The 22,610-nt window shown below is 35.1% G+C and overlaps 1 protein-coding gene across 3 annotated transcripts in view; it reads left to right on the forward strand.

Annotated features, from left to right (window-relative positions):
- MAPK10 (mitogen-activated protein kinase 10) overlaps positions 1–22,610 on the forward strand; it is a 163,513-nt gene that overhangs the window by 283 nt on the left and 140,620 nt on the right. For 2 of the 3 annotated variants that reach the window (XM_028124192.1, XM_028124193.2), the window contains exon 2: positions 17,673–17,842. In XM_028124192.1, the coding sequence (XP_027979993.1) occupies positions 17,673–17,842 (170 nt within the window). Of the gene's footprint in view, positions 1–17,672; positions 17,843–22,610 lie in introns of those variants that run through there. The other variant, XM_028124196.2, reaches the window with a different exon arrangement.

Consider the following 22,610-nt stretch of genomic DNA (forward strand, 5'->3'; position numbering starts at 1 on the left):
TTTTATTTATACTTAATGCCATTAATATGTATTTCCTAATACTTGAAATGTGGCTTGAATCATCAAAATAGCTGAAGTCCGTATTATTGTTTCTCATCATAAGGACCAATGAGCCCCCTGTAGCAGATCTCCAATACCCACAGATAGTACCATGCCAGGCGTGCTCAGTTTTTTTGATGCCCGGTGCTAACAGGTGGTTAGTAGAAGGGTAAACAACAATAACAGCAAACAAAGGTATATTTAGCCTACAGCGAACCATAGTAAGAAGGTAGTGTGCATGGACCAGATAAGAGTCCGCTCTCCTGTATTCATACATATTCTATTCTTAAGAAAGAGGCTACCTGGGCTGCTTATTCCTACTACAGGTTATGTTTAGGGTAATCCTAACTTCAGCCTGTTGTTATGGTATAATTAATAGTGCTCCCCTTCACTCTCAGGATTGTCCTTTGGATAATAAATTATAGTAACTTTATTCATGCTCCAAGCAAAAAGCAATTCAGCTTTTCTGTAATGATTTTCACTGTTATCTTCTCATTGAGCTGTGCTGTAAACAGGGAGTGACATGCATCCTTTGAACCAGGAGAGATGATGGACTCTGAAAAACAAACTGAGGGTTCTGGAGGGGAGGGGGGTGGGGGGATGGGTTAGCCTGGTGATGGGTATTGAGGAGGGCACGTTCTGCATGGAGCACTGGGTGTTATGAACAAACAATGAATCATGGAACACTGCACCAAAAACTAATGATGTAATATATGGTGATTAACCTAACAATAAAAAAATTAAAAAAAAAAAAGAAACAAGGTTTCACCTTGTTTCAACTCTGCACCTTCTATTATTTTAAAACACTCTTTTCTGTTTCTGGAAGTAATATGTACTTGTTACAGAAAATGTGAAAAAATATAAAGGGAAACAAACATTGGTAAATCTACTCTCTCTAAGCATAAGTAGAATTTCCAAGGGAGAGTAAAATGTGTTACATGCTATGAGTAGGATTTACTGATCTGATCTGCCTCAGTTCCCTGACCTCTAAATGTCATAGTGCTGGAAGCCTCAGGCATTTAAATAACTTCTCTTCTGTAATGAGAATTCTGGAACTAAGGGCACCTGGGTGGCTCAGTCGTTAAGCGTCTGCCTTCCACTCAGGTCATGATCCCAGGGTCCTGGGATTGAGCCCTGCGTCGGGCTCCCTGCTCCGCAGGAAGCCTGCTTCTCCCTCTCCCACTCCCCCGGCTTGTGTTCCCTCTCTCGCTGTGTCTCTCTCTGTCAAATAAATAAATAAAATCTTAAAAAAAAAAGAAGAATTCTGGAACTGGACGGCTTTGTTAGAAACTCCAAGTCTGTCACTTATTAGCCATATACTTGTTTGTGCCTTGGGCAAGTTACTTAACCTCTCTGTGCATTTGTTTCTAAATTTGTAAAAAGAGGAAAATAATGGTATCTGCCTTCTAGGCTTATGAGAATTAAATGAGTTAATACTTGCAGAGCAATGAGAACAGTGCTGGGATATGTGTTTATTAAGTAGCTGAATATATTTTAAATAAATTTACATTCATTCTTCTGGTGCTCCAAATTGAGTCCCTGTTTTAAGTATTATCAGTATCTTGACTACTTCCATAGTTATATCTCCAACCCAAATCTCTCCCCAAAGCCAGACCATGCCCAGCTACTTGTTCTGCGTCTCTGCTTAGATGTCTAATAGGCATATCAAATTCTGCATACACCAAACCAAATTCCTGATCTTTCCTCCAAAATACTCTGTTCTAATTCAGTAAATGCTAAATTCACCTTTCCCAGTTGCTTAGAACAAAATCTTTGGAATCATCTTTTGGGCAACACTTCACATTCAATTTGTCAGCAAATACTGTTGTCTCTACATTCAAAATGTATCTGAAATCTCACCACTTCCCAACATTCTCTCCACTACCACTTTGTGTGTGTGTGTGTGTGTGTGTTTTAATATTTTATTTATTTATTTGATAGAGAGAGGGAGCGAGCACAAGCAGGGGGAGCAGCAGGCAGAAGGAGAAGCAGGCTCCCTGCCAAGCAGGGAGCCTGATGCGGAGCTCGATTCCAGAACCCCGGGATCATGACCTGAGCTGAAGGCAGATGCTTAATGACTAAGCCACCCAGGCGCCCCTCCACTACCACTTTGATCCAACCTACTGTTACCTCTTGCTTGGATTATTACCAGAGTTTCCACATTTGCTCACTCCTAAATGGTTTACTCTCAAACATCAACAAGAATAATATTTTGAAAAGTATAAGTGGATCATGTCACTCCTTGGCTAAAACCAAAACAAAACAGAAAAACCTTTCCACGTCTTCCCATGTCACTTAGGGTAAAAACTAAAATTCTTAAAATAAATACCCAAGCCTTGACCACGTAGCTACCTAGAAGCCCCCCTCCCTGAAATGCTCTTCCTTTATTGGCCTCTTGGTCCACTCCTTCACCACTGTCAGGGCTTTGCTCAAATGTCATTTTTTAGGGAATCTTTCTTGACTGTCCTATTTAATATTGCCCCTTCCTACCTACACTGCCTACCCAACTTGCCAGCCTTGCTTTTTTTTTTTCCCTCTGTAACACTTTTTGGTAGCTGATATACCACCATATATGTGACTAGTATGTTGCTTCTCTCTCTCTACTACAATGCATTTTCCGCATGGGCAGGAGCCAACTCACACAGGCTCACAAGAGTTGATTGTGCATCTCTCCCCCCAACTCAAAGTTCAGTGATGTAAGGTTGGTAGATGGAAGTCTATTATTATAGGAGCATGTACTTTATGTAAATAAACAATTACTACAATAAGTGTCCTCCCTCCCTGCAGTTGTTGAACATCTACCCAGCACACTGTTGGAATTTTCTCTCTTTTGCACATGGCAGGGCGTGGGCAATCACTGAGTATTTGCGTAATGAATCAATGAATGATATATATTTGGTTTAGGTAATCAGTTGCACCTGTGACTGTGCTTTGGTCGAAAGGAGCAGGACTGAATTTCTGGGTAGAATATCTGGGCCCTACCACTTGCAAGCGATGTGACTGTGTGCTATTTCATTAGCTGCCATGAGCCTATTCGTTTACTGTGGGCACTAACACTTATAAAACAAACCACAACCAAACAAAAAATTAATTCATGTTTTACGTACCTCAAGATTAAATCTGAACTTCAAAAATTATCAATAAAAAAGATCTTAAAACTTATGCTATATTTTTTAATCCAGAGTCTTTTTGTAGGTTGAAGTTATTTTTTAAAATCAGCTCCCAACATTTGGGTACAGATGCAAAATGTCTATTTCTAGTAAGACTTCTTTGAAAGCAAAGGAATAAAGAGAAGTGAAGCATGAACTCTATTAATGACTCTGAATTTTTTTTGCTTACTATGAGCTTTTGGTATCTAGATACATGCATATTCTATAAGTTTAAAAAAATCTAAATATATTATAGCAAGCAGAATGTTGCTGGTCATGACTCAGAGCATTTTATTTACTTTCCTTGTAGAATTTTTATTTGATAATGTTTATTTATTTATTTTTCTTTTCTGTAGCTCTATGCCTGATTTACTACTCTAGCAATTTAGAGAAAAGAGTGTATTCATTTTTAGAGGCAGAGTTATTGACTGGGGTTCACTTTCAAACTATGTTTTTTGGAAGCTTCTTATTTCATGAGACATCTCACACATTCTTGGTATGCAATGGTGTTTACCCTGATCACAGCAGGGTTAGGTTGCTCCCAACTTCTTGCCAGAGAGACAATGTACGAAGACAAGTGATCAAGTATATTCATTTTCCAGGTCTCTTGAGTCTTAATCTGTGGCTTTTTATATTATGTCATATTTCCAGTTTTTTCATTTGTTATCAATAAGAAGTTACAGAAAATATAGAGAACAAACTTGCCCAGACAGTTCTTTATAAACAGGAAATACGTACATTATTTGTAATAGTGTTGACTTTATTTTTTTAGTTGAATTACTTGAAGAACATGGGAGTCATTGAATTTTTTAGCTACTCCTATTAAATTTTTTTTTTTAATATTCCAACAAGCAGCTTTTGCAAGCAAGAGGTCTTTCATTATATTCTGGGGAGAAATTAGTCTGTGTAACGTTAGACAATAAAACAATAATCTTTAGTTTGGACTGGTATGAATCCTTTACAAAAATATAGACTGACAGGGAATTGAAAGTGCAAACACTCTGGATCCCCCTGAGAAACAGGTAAGCCTTCTTAGCTTTCTATTCTCAATTGAACAGAGAATTACAGAGCTGTTTAATTTCACTTTTCCAAATTAAAAAAAAATCTGTAAAAAGTGCTATTTTTGGAACTCTGTTGTACTGAACAGATGAGTCAGGATTTTAAACAAGGAATATATACACACAGAAATGCATGTTGGAAACCACACGCATGTCCATGGGTATCTACAGCATTTATCACATCCTGATGTACATTACCGTTAGTTGTACAGGTTTGTGTTTTTCCCCTCTCCATGGTGACTGACTGCCTCAGGGGCAGGACCAGGGTATCCTCATCTTGAATTTCCAAGTCCAGAAATCTCCCTTAATTCTGTAAATGTGCAGTAAATGCCTTTTGAATAAAAGAGGATAAATAAAAACTTAATAGAGAAACACCACTTCCCGAGTAGAAATTTACTTGCTTTTCAAAATCAAGTCAATTTCTCAATATTTTAACATTTTATAAGTGTACATTAATAGATTTAATTGCATTTTGGTTATTTTGCTATCACAAATCAGTGTTAACCTAACATTTATCTCAACGTTATTAGCTTGTCCTCTCTAAATGTTTACTGATGCTTGAGTCGGTTATGAATCATTTAAAATGATTTAATTTTGGATTTCACAGAGGGCTCAAATTAATGAATTGAGAATTATAAATGTCAGTAGAACTAGAAACAAAGTGACTGAACCCACTGGGTTTCTTTTTGGCTATGACACAGAAACTCTTTCTGCCTCCTTAAATTTTCTATGTAAGGAGATACCTATGTATTGACTGATTGATTACTGATTGATTCCACGATTTATGTATTCAATACATCTTAACTGAGTACCTATGATATAAACCTGCAGCTTGTAAAAACTAGGGATACAGGATGAATGAGATGGTTACTGTTCTCAAAGAACACACTGTCTATTCTAAAGCACGAAAGAGAGTGGCTGGGCTTATAATCTTGAAAACCTATTCCTCTTTGAGTTAAAGACCTCAGCAACAGCTATGTGCTAAACAATGAGTCAGAAAAAACCCCAAACCCCAATAGTTATCAAAGAAGACTTTATGAAGATTTTACCTCATTTAACCTTCACAACACTGTTAATTATCGAAGGTGTAATACAATCATATTTTATTCTGCAGTTGGAAATCTCAACTATTATACTGGAAGGTCTTTCCCTAGTCCCGTTATGAACTTTTTGGAATCTATTGGTGTACAGTGTTTTAACGGAAGCGAGTAGCAGTTAAATATAACAAGAACCGACATACTATGATTAAATGCAAAGAAGCCTAAGATATTTTGGTCCCCAGTAGGAAAAAAGAACACTTTTATATAAATTCCAGTAGATGTTTGTGATATGTAAAGTCTAAAATATTATTGAAGATATGACAAAAATAGTCTCATTTTGAAGTTATTATTGTCAAATTGTTCTTCAGTGTCTTCTGAGTTCTTACTGTTTTTTTGGTTTAAACCTTATTAAATGACAAAGACTAAACATGTTGAATTTTTTCTAGTTAAGACTGGTTTTTTTTAAATAGACATAAACTATTAATAGATGACTTAACTAGTTAACTGAATTTTATTTTATCACTCGAATGTCTGGATAATAAAAGCACTATGTATATACATGTAATAATTTTCTTAGCCACTGATGATGGCTGTTCTAAATAGATGAAAACTTAAAAATCGCCAATCACTTCTGATTTATTATTTTTTAGTGTTCAGATGTTTTCCTCTTTTGATCTTTAGAAATTTCAGGATGTTAGTAAATATTTTATGGGCTGCATTCACTTTTTAGAGCTTTTTATAAACCTGGAAATAAATAAATTCTACAATTGTAGAATACCTATCTTTAGGAGTTTAAAGTGACATGTTCAGATCACAGTACCTAGGACATTTGAAAAAATATCATTAAACCTGATGCCAGGGTTATATGGTTTAAAAAAAAAACAGTTCTTTGGTTTAAGGTATACTGAATTTAAAATAGCTTGATTTGCTCACCTTTATCTCATTTGATGGGTCTATGGTGTTTCTGTTTCAAAGACAATGAAACTATCTCATTAAAATTTTTACACTTCGTCGGATGGGCATCTTAGATGGAAAGAAGAATTTTATACCAACATTAGAGGAATAGAGCAACAAAGGAAAAGATATTTTGATGGGGCAAGGCAAAGGAAAACCTATGTAATCTAATAGGGAAACTCAAAACAATTTTTGGTGGTCTGTGAAATAAATGGCATTAGTTTTAGGGGAAGATTGTCTGCTATCTCAAAATACCAACTTAGACACTGACTTCCTATAAATATGGCTTAAGGGAATCAGTAGATTAAGCATTGATATATTTGAAATTCTTGGTATTTTGTAAATGAATGGCTATGATTTTGAGGTATTAACTGATAAAACTTTCCTTTATTATTTTAGTTTTTCATGTAACAGGGAAAGAAAATTTTTACCTTAGTTTCTCCTTTTAAAGGGTTTTGTCTCCTGTGTGTTATTCGAGGAAGCCCAACTCTGACTTTCTTCTATACTTGCTTTTATACATTGCATTTAATTTTGCATACATTTTTTAAAAATCTCAACATATATGCTTTAGTGCATGGACTGTCCATGGGTAAATTATTAAAGACATAGCAAACATTACTGTAAAAAACATGGTACATCTTGAGTTATGAAATAAATCACTAAGATAGCTATACTATCAGGATAACTAACTACCCTATTTTTATGAACGAATGTTTCATGATGTTTGAGAATAGTTTTTCTCCATATGCCCACACATGACAATGGCTACAGCAAATTTCAAAAGAGTAAATTTAATGTTATATTTGTGTCTTATACCTTGGGGGCAGGTTTTTTTCTAACGATTTATTAAATATTTCAGTTAATGAATCGATTCAGTTATGATACAAAAAAAAGTAAAGGTTCTAAGATTTGGTTCTATAATGATGAACTTTCCTGTATTGGTTGATTGTGGGTTTGTGTTTGGTTTGCTTGAGGCACAAAAAGGTTGAACTTGACTTCTTGTTGAATGATCTTAACCTAAATATAAATGTAGCTTAGTACTATAAGTTCAATTATGGTTGAGGTGTTAATCAAATTAAATGAAGTTATTACCTACATCTTTAAAAATATTTGTGGTATAAAATATCACAGAATTATCTGTGGTTTTCAGTGTATGGTAAATCATGCTCTGCAAGACAATCGTCAATGTGTGCATTCTATTTTGATCTATATAGTGTTCTTAAGTAATCAACTAATTCCTTAAATGCACTATTTTAATTCTATGTGAGACTTTGGAAAATGCATTAAGTGATAATTTTGCTTTACAGTACAGGTATTATCTGAGCTTGGGGTGCATGATAAACAAAGACTGAATTTTTCAGTAGGTTAAGAAGAAGAATGTCAACTTAGATCATGAGTTCTAAAACCAGTTCTAATCTGGAATGTGTCATTCAACTCTTCTTTTGTTCATCTTCTCTAAATGTGAATATTTATTTGGTTATATATTTTATACATCTCTAATTCATTCCAAAAAAGGTTAAGACAGTTACAAGAGTGCATATTCAAAAAGATGAAAACCCAGACTTTGTAGAACACTGAACTACTAAACTTAGGTACTGATTAGATTAGATCTTTTTGTAATTGTGCAATGAGAGAATCATAATATTATTTGATTTAAGAACTGGTGTTGCACTGGGTATTATATAAGACTAATGAATCACAGACCTATACACCTGAAACAAATAATACATTATATGTTAATTAATTGAATTTAAATTTTAAAAAAAATAAAAGAAAAAAGAATACTGCTCTTTGTTGTATATATGAAAACAGGGTTCTAGTGTCCATTTTTAAATATATCATTTGATAAACTCCATCTTTGATAAGTCAGTGAAATTTAGATAACTTGTAAACATTTTGATTCCTAAATGACTTTTTATTCTCCTTATGAGGGAATATAACTTCTTACTCCTACCCTGAGAAAGAATTTCTTTAAAAATGAACTATTATTTATTAACCTGGAAAATTTTTCGTGTCTTAATTCTATAATACCACTTTTATTGCCTGTTTTAGACATCTTTTTTCTTTATTGTAGGCAAACTGGAAATAGGTAAATAAAAAATGTAGACTTCAGTGTGATTAGTTTAGTAGGTTAGATCATTGTGATAATGAAGTCAGCATTCCAAGTTTGATCCTATAAGGAAGAATTTAATATTAAGCTCTTTGAGGGCAGGAACTTTCTATTCTTGGTGCCTGGAACATTGCCTGACACAATTGTGAGACCAATATTTGTTGAATGAAAAACATACCACAGTAATAGATAGACCTTAAGTCTCAGTGATTTATCAGAGCAAAGGTTTATTTCTTCTTATACAAAGTCTAGTACAGGTTAGCAAGGGTGACTCAAGAATTTTGGTTTCTACCATCTTATGCTGTGCCAACTAAGACACCAGAGTGTGGAAAGAGATGGATTATGATGGCACATTCCCTAAAAGCCCCTGCATTTAGCTAACTACCTGCCATTTCTACTGTGGTTCATGGACCAGAACTTGTCACGTGGCCCTAACAGAACTGCAGGGGAAGACTGGGAAATGTAGTGGAGTATGTGAATACTCATGAAATACGGTTTTTGCCACAAATGAAATACAGAAAAATATTTTATCACCTGACCATTCTGAACCCTGTTGGTTCTACATTAACTGTATAGCAATATCATAGTGTCTTGGGATGGCACTACAGTTCAAGCCAGCTTTTTGTAAAAAAACATTCTTAAACTGCTAATTAGCTACGTGTCTTTAAATGTCATCTAACTTCTCAGTAATAATAATTATAGTAGTAGTAATAATAATAATAAACTTTGTTGAGGGTTTTTTTATAAGCTTATACCACCCTGAGAGCTTTACATAGATTATCTCATTTAACCTTCTTACTAATGAAAAGAAGTAGATTATTGCTGTAATTCCATAAATAAGTACACTGAGTGTAAGATTGTAAAAAGCTTAACCAAGACCTTACAGTCAGGATTCTTAGACAAAAGCTGTATTTTTGCCCTTTACTGAAGTTCTCAGTCTAGGACTTCTCGATTGCAAAATGAGAATATGAAGTCTTACGTGAAATGATTTATGATAACCCAGCACAGTGTCTGGTCCTAATACTAGCTTGGTGCATAGTAGGCATTGAAGTGGCACTAGTTTTCTTCCTTTACATAGAAATAACAGGAGGCAGAAGCCAGGCCTGCTCTATTTATTGATTACTGCTATGTGCTTTTTCACGTCATTGAAAATAATGGTTAAACATAATTTAAGTCTTAAAGTTTTACTTCATTATTGATTTGTTAGAAGCCATTGATTCCACAGAGTATCCACCTCTGGGCAACCAATATAAAAGTCATACACATTTCAGGTCGTAATCCTCCTTAGGGAGTAATGCTTTAAGAAACAGAGTGGAGAAAATATGCTCTTGACAGAACAAAATTGAGTCCTAAATATCCTTAAGTGTTGTTGTCTTAGCTCTCCTCCTTTAAAACTCACATGTAAATAATCTGATTCACATTTAAAACGGGTTGAACATATGCCTTTTTGCCATAACAAATGGAATATGAGGTTCGATTTCTGCTGACTTTCTATGACAGTCTTGGAGTAGCATCATGAAGCAAATCAATATGCTGGTCATAACTATGAGAATGAATAACTCAATATCATTTGTGCCAAAAGCACAATCATCACTTTTGGCAGATACTTTTCAGTATCCAAATGACGATACTAAAATAATATCCTAACAGATTGACCATCTAATTTTCTGGAGACGCATTTTGTAGCGAATTTATCTTGGCTATCCTATTGAGATAGATCAATGTTATATCCATAGTATCTTCGATAGTGCCTGACATACAGTAGGTGATCAGTGTATATTTAACAAATGAATGAAATCAGACCCTTTGAATTTCTAGACAGTTCTGAAAGTCCAGCTTTCCCTCACCAACACTGTCTACTTCAACCCTGAATTACATAATGTTCAGTTAAGTTCAAACTCTGGGCTGAGTCAATTGATAAATGTAAGAGAAGGGGATTCTATTAATTCATTTCTCTTGCTTTTTCTAAGCCTTATTCCTATAGCTCACCTTATCATAAGAAAACCGTATTATTGTTCTAAATGTCTTTAGCTGACCTAGTGAATGGTTTAGTAAAAAAAAAAAAAAGCACATGTTTTGGAGTTGAATAAACTTCAATTTATATTAATTGACATCACTAATTAATGGTTCCAAGACTGTGAGCCAGTTAACAGCTCTGTATGCCACTTTCCTCACCTGTAGTCAGTGTTAAATATAATATTTAACAGAATACAAAGTTCACCTTTAGTAAGTAAACAATTAAGACTGCTTCACCTTTCTTTCTCCCTTTGAATTATTGAGAGCTGATGTCATATAAATCATATGAAATATATTTTTGTGTCTTTGATTAAAAATATTATACCTACTGCCTGATGTCTGATTCCCAGATTTATTATATAAAGAACTATTGAATATATTCTTCCTGAAGTTAAGTGCTAGAGAAATTTTATCTTTCCTGTGAACTAGTATGATATATTCTATGAGATTAATGTATCAAAACTTGCCACTCATTGTGTTTTGTTGTTGTTATTATTTTTTTCTTTCATCTTGGAAGAATGACACTGTTTCATGCTCAAGGCAATAGATATTCATAACTTAAGCCTTCTTGTAAAACTGTCATCTCCCAGCCTGCTTTATTTGAGATCTGTTTCTAAACCTGGATTTAATGGTTTTATTGTTCCCGTATCTTTGATGGTGTTCTGCACAAATCAGAATATAAATAATGAATGAAAGAATAAAACGACTTGCTCAAGGTTTTACAGCTGTTAAGTACAGAACTAATCCAGGCTTGGTGCTATTTTCAACTATCTCATTCAAGAGTAACTAAGGAAGCTTAACCTCTAAAAATTTCTAAAACTTGATGTCTCCTGCTCAGGAACTAACTAGCAGTAACATAGGACAGTCATGCATAAATGAAAATGGCGAGGGAGTACTTGTGGCGTATAGCTTATTAAATTTGAGAATAATGCAATCAAGGTTTTGGACACCTACAGGATAAGATCAATAATGTAGGATGTTTTTCTTCTCGAAATTCCATAGCTATAGGCTAGCAGCTAACTGGTGATGGGGACTCATCACACAAGGCCCTTTCTTACCGGTCTGCAGAACATGGAGTCTTTTCCCAGAACAGATTATATTCAGACTTCCTCTCTAACAAACTGCCTACCAAACTGCCAGCAGCAATAATGGCTTCTTTTAATTTAGCTTTAAAACTTTTTGGCAGATGGGGGACAGGGAGGAAATTGGTTTGCTTTGAATTTTTGCAAAAAAAAAAATCTCTTATATCCACATGGAAATAATTATTGATTCATTTAAACACAAGATTAATATTCAGTGGAGGAATGAGTTATTTTAAAAAATAATGTGAATCAATAATGGAATAGACTGTTCCAAACTTATAATTATTTTGAACCATATTGATTTTCATACATTACCACTGTGGTGATTTATAATTTTTTGATATAATATTACTTATTTATAATTAACATAATTTCTTCTCTGGAAAGAGACTTTCCATTTTGGTAAGCATTTATGAATACCTTTGGGTTTTAGTATAAATTCAATATAAATTGATGATGGAATGTTTATTTTCATGAGCTAATTGAGAGAATGTTAGTTGGATACTATATTATACCTATGAGAGGGGAAACACTCCCCTGGGACTATGACGTCTGGGCCAGCTAATGAGGTGCTGATACCAAAGAGGGCCACTGTGAAATTTTCGATTCCACATCTTTTGTTTACTTGTTTTGACCTGCATTGCGTCCAGTTTTTGCCTCTCCAACTAGCTCTCTTTAAATGGTGATGTCTCCTGTCTCTTACATCTACAATTTTCTAAAATAGTGGTTCTCTAAGTGTAGAACTTGTTAGAAATATGAACTCTTGGCCTTACCCTAGTCCTACTGAATCAGAAACTTTTCAGTGGGGCTCAGCAATCTATTTTTTTATAAACTCCTCAGGTAGTTCTGATCCATTTTAAAACTTCAGAATCTCTACCTCACACTATTGGCCAGTCATGCCCTCCCAGTGTGAAGGTTTGGTTCTTCCCTTTTTGGGTTCAGCTCATCAATTCTGTGACCTAAACTAAAAATATGCTAAAACATAACTGGAGAAAAATCTTTTTAGCATTGATAATTTTTTTATAGCATACTTTTTTTAAAAAAAATTTTATTTATTTATTTGACAGAGAGAGACACAGCGAGAGAGGGAACACAAGCAGGGGGAGTGGGAGAGGGAGAAGCAGGCTTCCCGCCAAGCAGGGAGCCCGATGTGGGGCTCGATCCCAGGACCCTGGGATTATGACTTGAGCCATAGGCAAGTGCTTAATGACTGAGCCACCCAGGTGCCCTTTTTATGGTATACTTAATGGCATGCTTTCATAGGAACATTTTATAGGGAAAAGTTTATATTTGAACTTTATAATCATAACAAGGTAGACTACATGGAGATTGAGGATAAAATATACTATATTAAATATGTCTTGAGCTTTTTGAAATTCAGTTTGGATTTGTAAGCTTGGGGCACAGATGAGATCTGGGGGAAGCTTTTCAACACAACACATTTGCTATCAAATTTTTGGTTACAACATCAATCCAAGAAAATTTCCAGTGTGTTCTCTCTGTGTCTTACTGTTTAATGATTAAAATAGCCTTTTCCGGTGGGGCCCCTGTGTGGCTCAGTCAGTTAAGCATCCAGCTCTTTATTTTGCCTCAGGTCATGATCTCAGGGTCATAAGATCAAGCCCCACATTGGGCTCCACGCTACGCGTGAATACTGCTTGGAATTCTTTCTCTCTCCCTCTTCCTCTGCCTCTTCCCGCCTAACTCATGCTCTTTCGCTCTCTCTCTCTCAAAAAAATAAATAAGTAAAAAATAATAACAATAAAATAGCCTTTTCCCAATTATGTGGGGTACTATCAAGGATGTGTTTTCTAACTTTTAGATTTTACATAAAGTTTAATTCAAAGCTAGGTATAAAGAGGATACTTGAAGAGAAATTTGTGTGTGTATGTGTGTGTGTATGTATGTGTGAATTTGCAAACTTTATAAAGATAATTTCAATGTTATTGTGAGAAATTTTATGCTTTAAATTAAAGTTAATTAAAGTTAAATTAAAATAAATTTTATGCTTTTTCTCCATTAAAATGGAGAAAAAAACAATCACTAAGTAATTTTTATTTTAGAAAATGTGTCAAGTCATTAGATATTTTATTTGAATAGTTTTTTTATTTGTTACTTTTTGACTGGGAATTCTCCTCTTACTGAAAGTTTCCTGCTGGTATAAACTCTATGATTGTTTTAACCATTTCTATCAAACTACCAAGTCCATAAAAACAAAACAAAACAAAACAAAAACTACCAAGTCCATATATATAGCTTCCCCCCCCCACATTGTATGAAAAGTTCTGTTTAGATATGCACTGACAAAAATTACTGGGCACTGCTCAGCAGTGTGAACAATTGCTGAGATGCAATGATATACTTACTCCATTAAAGCACTTGGCCAACTGTTAACCTGTCTCAATACTGAGACTTTGTAAGTCCTCGAGTCTGGGGCAGTGGGGCTCTTTCAAATACTTGAATCTGAGGTGAGGGGTAATCCTTATCCTAACTAGGACTCTGGTTTCCACTTTGGGTGTGCCATGACCAATGGAATTTGGCAATCCATAAAAACACAAAATGTGTTCCTGATGTATTTGCAGAAATAATCATTTTACTTTTCAAATGTGTCAGGCAGAGGCGTAAGTTCCATTTCGCAGTCTTCAAGTGATCCTTCCCCTCTAGGGTATGGTTCTCAACATGCATCAGCATACTTAGAGGGCTTATTGAAACAGATTATTGTCCTTGCCCACAGAATTTCTGATTCAATAGGTATGGGATGGGAGTGAGCATCTGCATTTCTAATAGGTTTCCCAGTGATGCTGATGCTGATGCTCCAGGAAGCACACCATGAGAATGATGGCTTTAATGCTGACTTTCTCAAAGTCAGATTCTCAAATCCTCAAGTCAGAATTACCTGGATTGCCTAGTAATCTTTAGATCATCAGGACCTATGATGATGACCTAAATCCTAATCTCCAGGGTGGTGTGATAATGATTTGCCTTTTGTCAAGCTCCTCAGATGCTCCAGGTGTACATTTACACTTGAGAAGCAGTTAGAGGGGAGGTCCAGGGATACTGTTAGCCAGAGAAAACACTGATCAAGTCTCCTCTCAAACATTACCAATTTTATACCTGTCAGTTGGCATCTAGTAGTTGTTTTATACATAGTAAATGAATTAATTTAAAATGAATGAATGCAAGCAATTAGTTCCTATTCCTTTTTGCTTCCAGCACTTTTTCTTTATTCTACTATAGAATATATCATCCATATTTTAACTACTTGTTTATTCGACTGCCTCCATCTAGACAGAGACCTTATCTTTTTGTTGTATCTCCAGTGCCAAACCCAGCATCTGGCACATAATATGTATATTATCAGTATTTGTTAGATTAAATGATTGTAAATGTTGAGTAGAATATTTCTTAGGGTTAGTCTGAAAAAGAGGTTGCATGAATTGTTAAATTCCCTTGATTTCTCTGAATATACATTAAAATGTTGGAAGAGGAGGGCCAGCCTAGTAGATTCAAGTATAATATGAAGACTGAGACCACAGCTAGAAAAGCCACAGGCAAGTCCGAAGGAGTAGGGTGGTACCAAGATACAGCATGAAGTCAGGGGTCTGGAACATAAAATATCACATATGTTTGGTATATATATGCAGTTGGAACAGACGGCATTTCAGAGGTGAAGAGAATAAGTGGGGGAACGAGAAGTGGATTATGTAGATTTGATGAAGCTAGTGTGTGCTAAGAATTTTGTGGGTGGTCAGAAATGAGAACATTAAGGGATGTAAAAAAGGATTAGAACATGACAAATGAAGTCAGGCACTTCATCCCTACCAAATTAACCTTGGCAATGAATTCATTGGTAGTCTAGCTCCAGTTACTTTTGTTTGTTTGTTATTTTTATATTTATTAAATTTTTCAGTTACTTTTCTACCTTTCAAAGGTAGGAAGCAAAAAAAAGGACATTTTAATAGGGTTAGTCTGCTGATACACTAAAAAAGCCTAGAGTAGAAATGGACTGTGGCGTGGAGAGAAGTTCCTGATTGTGTGCTTGAAATCAAGGATTGTTTAAATACTAATGTTCTTGTTTCTGCTGTAGTCCACATTCATTGTTTAAATTCTAAATCCTGTTATAGTCTCCCTGAATAGATTTACGATGCCCTGGTTTTGTTTGTTTGTTTGTTTGTCTGTTTGTTTTATTTAAGATTATATATTTTATTTTGAGAGAGAGAGAGAGAGCATGTGCATGGTGGGGGAAGGGCCGAGGGAGTCTGAAGTGGACTCCGTTGAGCATGGAGCACTAGGTGGGGCTCAATCTCTCTACCCTGAGATCATGACCTCAGCAGAAACCAAAAATCCAATGCTCAACCAACTGTGTTACCCAGGCACCCCAATCCTGTTTTTTGATAGTCTTGTTTAATTTCCTGTTCCATGCTTTTCAACTATCTCCTGGATTTCAGACCTCTCCTTATTGTACTCATAAATTACCTGAATTTTCAGTCTTCTGTCCAAACAACCTATATTCCTCATCTTTAGTCCATTCTGTTCTTTGAGGTCTGTGTGTATTTGTATTGGATTGCTGCCACCATATGTCTTCCAGTCATAGGCTGGTGCCGGTCATGTGCATTCCACTTTAAGTCTGTCATAAGGTCCTTGCCCTAGATTCATAGGTTTTGCCACTCACATCCATATAGTACCCACTATACTCCCCTTGTTTATATTACTTGGTGCTGCCTGGTTCCCTTTCCAAGAGCAGGTAGGGACAAATTAGTTCATACTTCTATTTCACTTTTTTTTTTATTATTTAGAAATGAAATGCCAAAAATTTCTAAGGAGAGTGGTTTTATGACCAACCAGAAGTTCAGAGCCAAAGAAGGTCTAAATCTTCTTTCAAATTATGTGAGAATCAGATTTTCAGAAATCAATGTGTATTAAAACCATACAAAGATCCTTTAGTTTAGATTCTGGACTTGGAACACTAAAGGCAGGGTTTTTGTTTTCTTTTGTTTACTAATTAAAGCTTTGGCATAACTCAAAAGTCATGAGTTATGTAAGAAATTATTCATTGTGTAAGAAATTATTCATGAATGTCCCACTCATTGCAGGACAACCAGCATTGTTTGATAAGCCAACTAAATACAAGCCACATCTCCTACCATATGGTATACCAAAACATCCTACGAATCTCCCAGATGTCTAGGAAGAGTTAGTGCCACTTCTAAAGAGAACCATTGATTTAGACTATTCCATTTTCAATTTTTGGGGTTGGGAATGAACCCACAGAACATAAGAATGCTCAAAACGTGAGCAAAATCAGCAAAAAGGAGAGGGAATAGTCGACTATTGGGTAGGCATCCACCAGGGTGTGCCACAAGAAACAGGCTAGACAATACTCTATAAGGTCCTTTCTAGCTAGAGAGTTGAAACTATTTAATGTCACAAAATGCAATATAAGTTTATTTATGTGTATAATCATGGATAATGGATATTTACATTACATATATTCATAAATCGTGATTCAAAATTTTAAGGACAGATTCTTCAATTGCTAAATATAATAGGTAGAAGAACTTCTTTTAAAGATAAAAGATACAATATCAAGATATTTAAATCTAAGCTTGCAAAGAATGAAAAGATGTCATGTGGCATTTTAGAATAATGATAATTTGGGCTAAAATTGAAAATTGTTCAATGTTTAATGTAAATACTACCATTTTGGTATTATTGAGAACAAATGAAGTCAACACTATTTAATTCAAATTTACCTAATTAAAAATTAAAACTACACATTATTTTGTATCTCATTTCTTTCTGAGAAAGGGATATAAATAAAATCTCTTATCCTTCCTCATTTGGCTGTTATAATGGATGATCAGGAATCACCTCTGAAGTTTCTAGCATAGTCAATGGGTCCAGTATGTTTGGTAGATGTTTGCTTCATAAATAATTAAATGGTTTTAATGAAACATTTCAGAAAAGATTGTGTAGATCTAATGTAAGATTATTTTATTATTAATAGTTTTAATACTGAAAACAAATTTTTCTCTCTATTTTCCTGAGTTCTTTTACTCTAGATTATCTTACATGGATTAACACATATTTTTTATATGAAATACAGGTTTATATAATGATGATAGATGACTATGAATTCGTAATCATTAAAAGAACAGGCTTTTCTATATCTTGCTATCATTCTGATTGTTCACTTTCTCATGTTTTTGTTGTTCTTTTTGCAGGGATTTGATAAACAAGTGGATGTGTCATATATTGCCAAACATTACAACATGAGCAAAAGCAAAGTTGACAACCAATTCTATAGTGTGGAAGTGGGAGACTCAACCTTCACAGTTCTCAAGCGCTACCAGAATTTGAAGCCTATTGGCTCTGGGGCTCAGGGAATAGTTTGGTAAGTGAAATATATATATATATATATATATATGTATATATATATTTATTTATTTATTGAAGTATAATTAACATACAGTGTTTTATTAGTTTCAGGTGTACAACATAGTCAACAATTCTGTACATTATTCTGCTCATCGTGATAAGTGTAGTTACCATCCGTCACCAAATGTTACCACAATCTTATTCACCCTATTTTCTATGTTGTACTTTTCATCTCTGTGACTTCTTTATTTTATAACTGGAAGTTTGTACTTTTAATCCCCTTTATCTATTTCACCCATGCCCCCTGCCCACCTCTCCCCTCTGGCAACTACCAGTTTGTTCTCTGTAGTTAAGAATCTGGTTTTTGGTTGTTGTTTGTCTCTTTGTTTTGCTTTTTAGATTCCACATGTGAGTAGAATCATATGGTATTTATCTTTCTCTGACTTATTTCACTTAACTTGCATTTTTAAAAGGAATAATGCTGTATATGTCAACTAGCTACAAATACACACACAAACATAAATAAATAGCATGATTGGAGATGGGAAGAATACTTTCTATCAAAGAAAAATAAAATTACGAGCATTATTTGTAATTCATTGCCCATTTACTAAAATATGTACAACTTTTGCTTGTGACTAGTCTTTCTACTCACCAAAAATGTCCATTACACAACAACCATGGAGAAACAAAACCAGAGATTTTCTAGCTGTTGCTAATACATTTAGAAAATTGCATTTGGATGTTTTCACAGCAGGAAATGAGGGGATATGTGTTAAGATAACAAGCAAATATAATTCCCTGCACTCTAAAGAAGTATAAATGATATCTCAAATGTTCCTGTCACTTTTAAAGATCAATATTTAAAATTCAGTTACTTATTAGAAAAAGTGGTACTTAAAAATGTCTGTTGTATGTTTCCAAAATGGAAAGATTCTGGGCTCCCTTAGTAACCATTATTTTATGACATTTTTGATGGGCAATTTGAAATGATGACAAATCAAAACCTGATTACCTTTTATAAAATTCTTGCAAAAGTGATGATATCAAATTGATAAGCATTTATTTTATGTAGTTTTAACTTGCAGTGTAACCACCAAATGTATTTACTATGAACTTATTAGCGTAAAAATTTTCAACTTGATGACTCATACCTATAAGCGAAAATTTAGCACATGCACCATAAATATGTATATTTACTTATAGAAGATATTTACTTAGTTCAATATATTTATTTGTTATATAAATTACTGCTACATTAGTAATGTCCATTTAGAAACACGAACACTTTTAAAGGATGAGCTAAAGGTGAAATAAACATTATTTAAAAACATTTTATTTACAACTTTTTTCACTCATTTGATACAATGTAATTTTGATGATAGCAATGTGGTAGTGGTAGTGCTCATTATTTTTTTAAACTTTCATCTTATATTTCATAAAAAAGTTTAAAATCTGGTTCACTTCATTTTTTATTTTTCTAAGAATTTTTTTTAGAGCAAAATGATTCACAGCAAAATTGAGAGGAAGGTACAGAGATCTTCCGTATTCCTCTATATTCCTCCTACCTCCACACATGCATAGCCTCCCCATCATCAACATCCCCCACAAAAGTGGTACATTTATTATAAATGATGAACCTACATTGATACATCATAATTACCAAAGCCCAGAGTTTACGTTACGATTTATTCTTGGTGTTGTACTTTCTGTGGATTTAGACAAATGTAAAATGATATGTATCCATTATTATAGTATCATATACAGTATTTCCACTGCGCTAAAAATCCTCTATACTCCACATGTTCATCCCTCCTCTTACTTCCAAATCCTGGCAGCCATTGATCTTTCTACTGTTTCCATAGATTTTAAAGATTACTTTTATTTATTTATTTATTTATTTATTTATTTATTTATTTATTTATTAGAGGGGGTGGGGAGAGAGAACAAGAGCAGTGGGGAGGAGCAGAGGGAGAGGGAGAAGCAGACTTCCCGCTCACCAGGGAGCCTGAGGCAGGACTCCATTCCAGGACCTGGAGATCAAGACGCAAGCTCAAGGCAGACACTTAACTGACTGAGCCACCCAGGTGCCCCTTTATTGTTTCCATAGATTTGCCTTTTCCAGGATGCTATATACTTGGAATAAAACAGAATGTATCTTTTTTAGATTGGCTTTTTTCACTTAGTAATATGCACTTCAAGTTCTTTCATGTCTTTTCATAGATTGATAGCTCATTACTTTTTATCACTGAATATTTCATTGTCTAGTAATGCCACAATTTATCCATTCACCTACTTTAGGACATTTTGGTTCATTCCAGGTTTTAGTAATTATAAATAAATATCTTTATGCTTTAAATATCCAGGTACAGGTTTTTGTGTGGACATAAATGTTAAAGGTTCACTTCATTTTGATATCTGTTTTTTTAAATTTTATTATGTAATGTTAATTACCATACATTATATCTTTTTTTGTTATTATGTTATGTTAATCACCATACATTACATCATTAGTTTTTGATGCAGTGTTCCATGATTCATTGTTTGCGTATAACACCCAGTGCTCCGTGCAGAACGTGCCCTCTTTAATACCCATCACCAGGCTAACCCATCCCCAACCCCCTCCTCTCTAGAACCCTCAGTTTGTTTTTCAGAGTCCATAGTCTTTCATGGTTCATCTCCCCCTCCGATTTCCCGCCCTTCATTCTTCCCCTTCTGCTATCTTTTTTTTTTTTTAACATATATTATTTGTTTCGGAGGTACAGGTCTGTGATTCAACAGTCTTGCACAATTCACAGCGCTCACCATAGCACATACTCTCCCCAATGTCTATCACCCAGCCACCCCATCCCTCCCACCGCCCACCACTGCAGCAACCCTCAGTTTGTTTCCTGAGATTAAGAATTCCTCATATCAGTGAGGTCATATGATACATGTCTTTCTCTGATTGACTTATTTTGCTCAGCATAACACTCTCCAGTTCCATCCACATCGTTGCAAATGGCAAGATTTCATTTCCTTTGATGACTGCATAATATTCCATTGTATATATATACCACATCTTCTTTATCCATTCATCTGTCGATGGACATCTAGGCTCTTTCCACAGTTTGGCTATTTTGGACATTGCTGCTATAAACATCGGGGTGCACGTACCCCTTCAGATCCCTACATTTGTATCTTTGGGATCAATAACCAGTAGTGCAATTGCTGGATCGTAGGGTAGCTCTATTTTCAACTGTTTGAGGAACCTCCATAGTGTTTTCAAGAGTGGCTGCACCAGCTTGCATTCCCACCAACAGTGTAAGAGGGTTCCCCTTTCTCCGCATCCCCACCAACATCTGTCCTTTCCTGACTTGTTAATTTTAGCCATTCTGACTGGTGTGGGGTGATATCTCATTGAGGTTTTGATTTGGATTTCCCTGATGCCGAGCAATGTTGAGCACTTTTTCATGTGTCTGTTGGCCATTTGGATGTCTTCTTTGGAAAAATGTCTGTTCATGTCTTCTGCCCATTTCTTGATGGGATTATTTGTTCTTTGGGTGTTGAGTTTGATAAGTTCTTTATAGGTTTTGGATACTAGCCGTTTATCTGATATGTCATTTGCAAATATCTTCTCCCATTCTGTTGGTTGTCTTTTGCTTTTGTTGACTGTTTCTTTTGCTGTACAAAAGCTTTTTATCTTAATGAAGTCCCAATAGTTCATTTTTGTCCTTGCTTCCCTTGCCTTTGGCAATGTTTCTAGGAAGAAGTTGCTGAGGCTGAGGTCGAAGAGGTTGCTGCCTGTGTTCTCCTTTAGGATTTTGATGGACTCCTGTCTCACATTTAGGTCTTGCAACCATTTTGAGTCTATTTTGGGGTGTGGTGTAAGGAAATGGTCCAGTTTCATTCTTCTGCATGTGGCTGTCCAATTGTCCCGACACCATTTGTTGAAGCGACTGTCTTTTTCCATTGGACATTCTTTCCTGCTTTGTCAAAGATTAGTTGACCATAGAGTTGAGGGTCCATTTCTGGGATCTCTATTATGTTCCATTGATCTGTGTGTCTGTTTTTGTGCCAGTACCATACTGCCTTGATGATGACAATGTTGTAATAGAGCTTGAAGTCCGGAATTGTGATGCTACCAGCTTTGCTTTTCTTTTTCAACATTCCTCTGGCTATTCGGGGTCTTTTCTGGTTCCATACAAATTTTAGGATTATTTGTTCCATCTCTTTGAAAAAAGTGGATGGTATCTCTATAGGGATTGCACTGAATGTGTAGATTGCTCTAGGTAGCATTGACATCTTCACTATATTTGTTCTTCCAATCCATGAGCATGGAACGTTTTTCCATTTCTTTGTGTCTTCCTCAATTTATTTTTATGAGTATTTTATAGTTTTCTGACTACAGATTCTTTGCCTCTTTGGTTAGATTTATTCCTAGGTATCTTATGGTTTTGGGTGCAATTGTAAATGGGATCGACTCCTTAATTTCTCTTTCTTCTGTCTTGTTGTTGGTGTGTAGGAATGCCACTGATTTCTGTGCATTGATTTTATATCCTGCCACTTTACTGAATTCTTGTATGAGTTCTAGCAGTTTTGGGGTGGAGTCTTTTGGATTTTCCACATAAAGTATCATATCATTTGCAAAGAGTGAGAGTGTGACTTCTTCTTTGCCCATTCAGATGCCTTTTATTTCTTTTTGTTGTCTGATTTTTGTGGCTAGGACTTCTAATACTATGTTGAATAGCAGTGGTGATAGAGGACATCCCTGCTGTGTTCCTGACCTTAGGGGGAAAGCTCTC

The sequence above is a fragment of the Eumetopias jubatus genome, unplaced genomic scaffold (genome assembly GCF_037043125.1).
Source record: "Eumetopias jubatus isolate StellerSeaLion01/CBP00866 unplaced genomic scaffold, mEumJub1_p1.0 scaffold_2, whole genome shotgun sequence".
In the NCBI taxonomy this organism is placed as follows: Eukaryota; Metazoa; Chordata; class Mammalia; order Carnivora; family Otariidae; genus Eumetopias; species Eumetopias jubatus.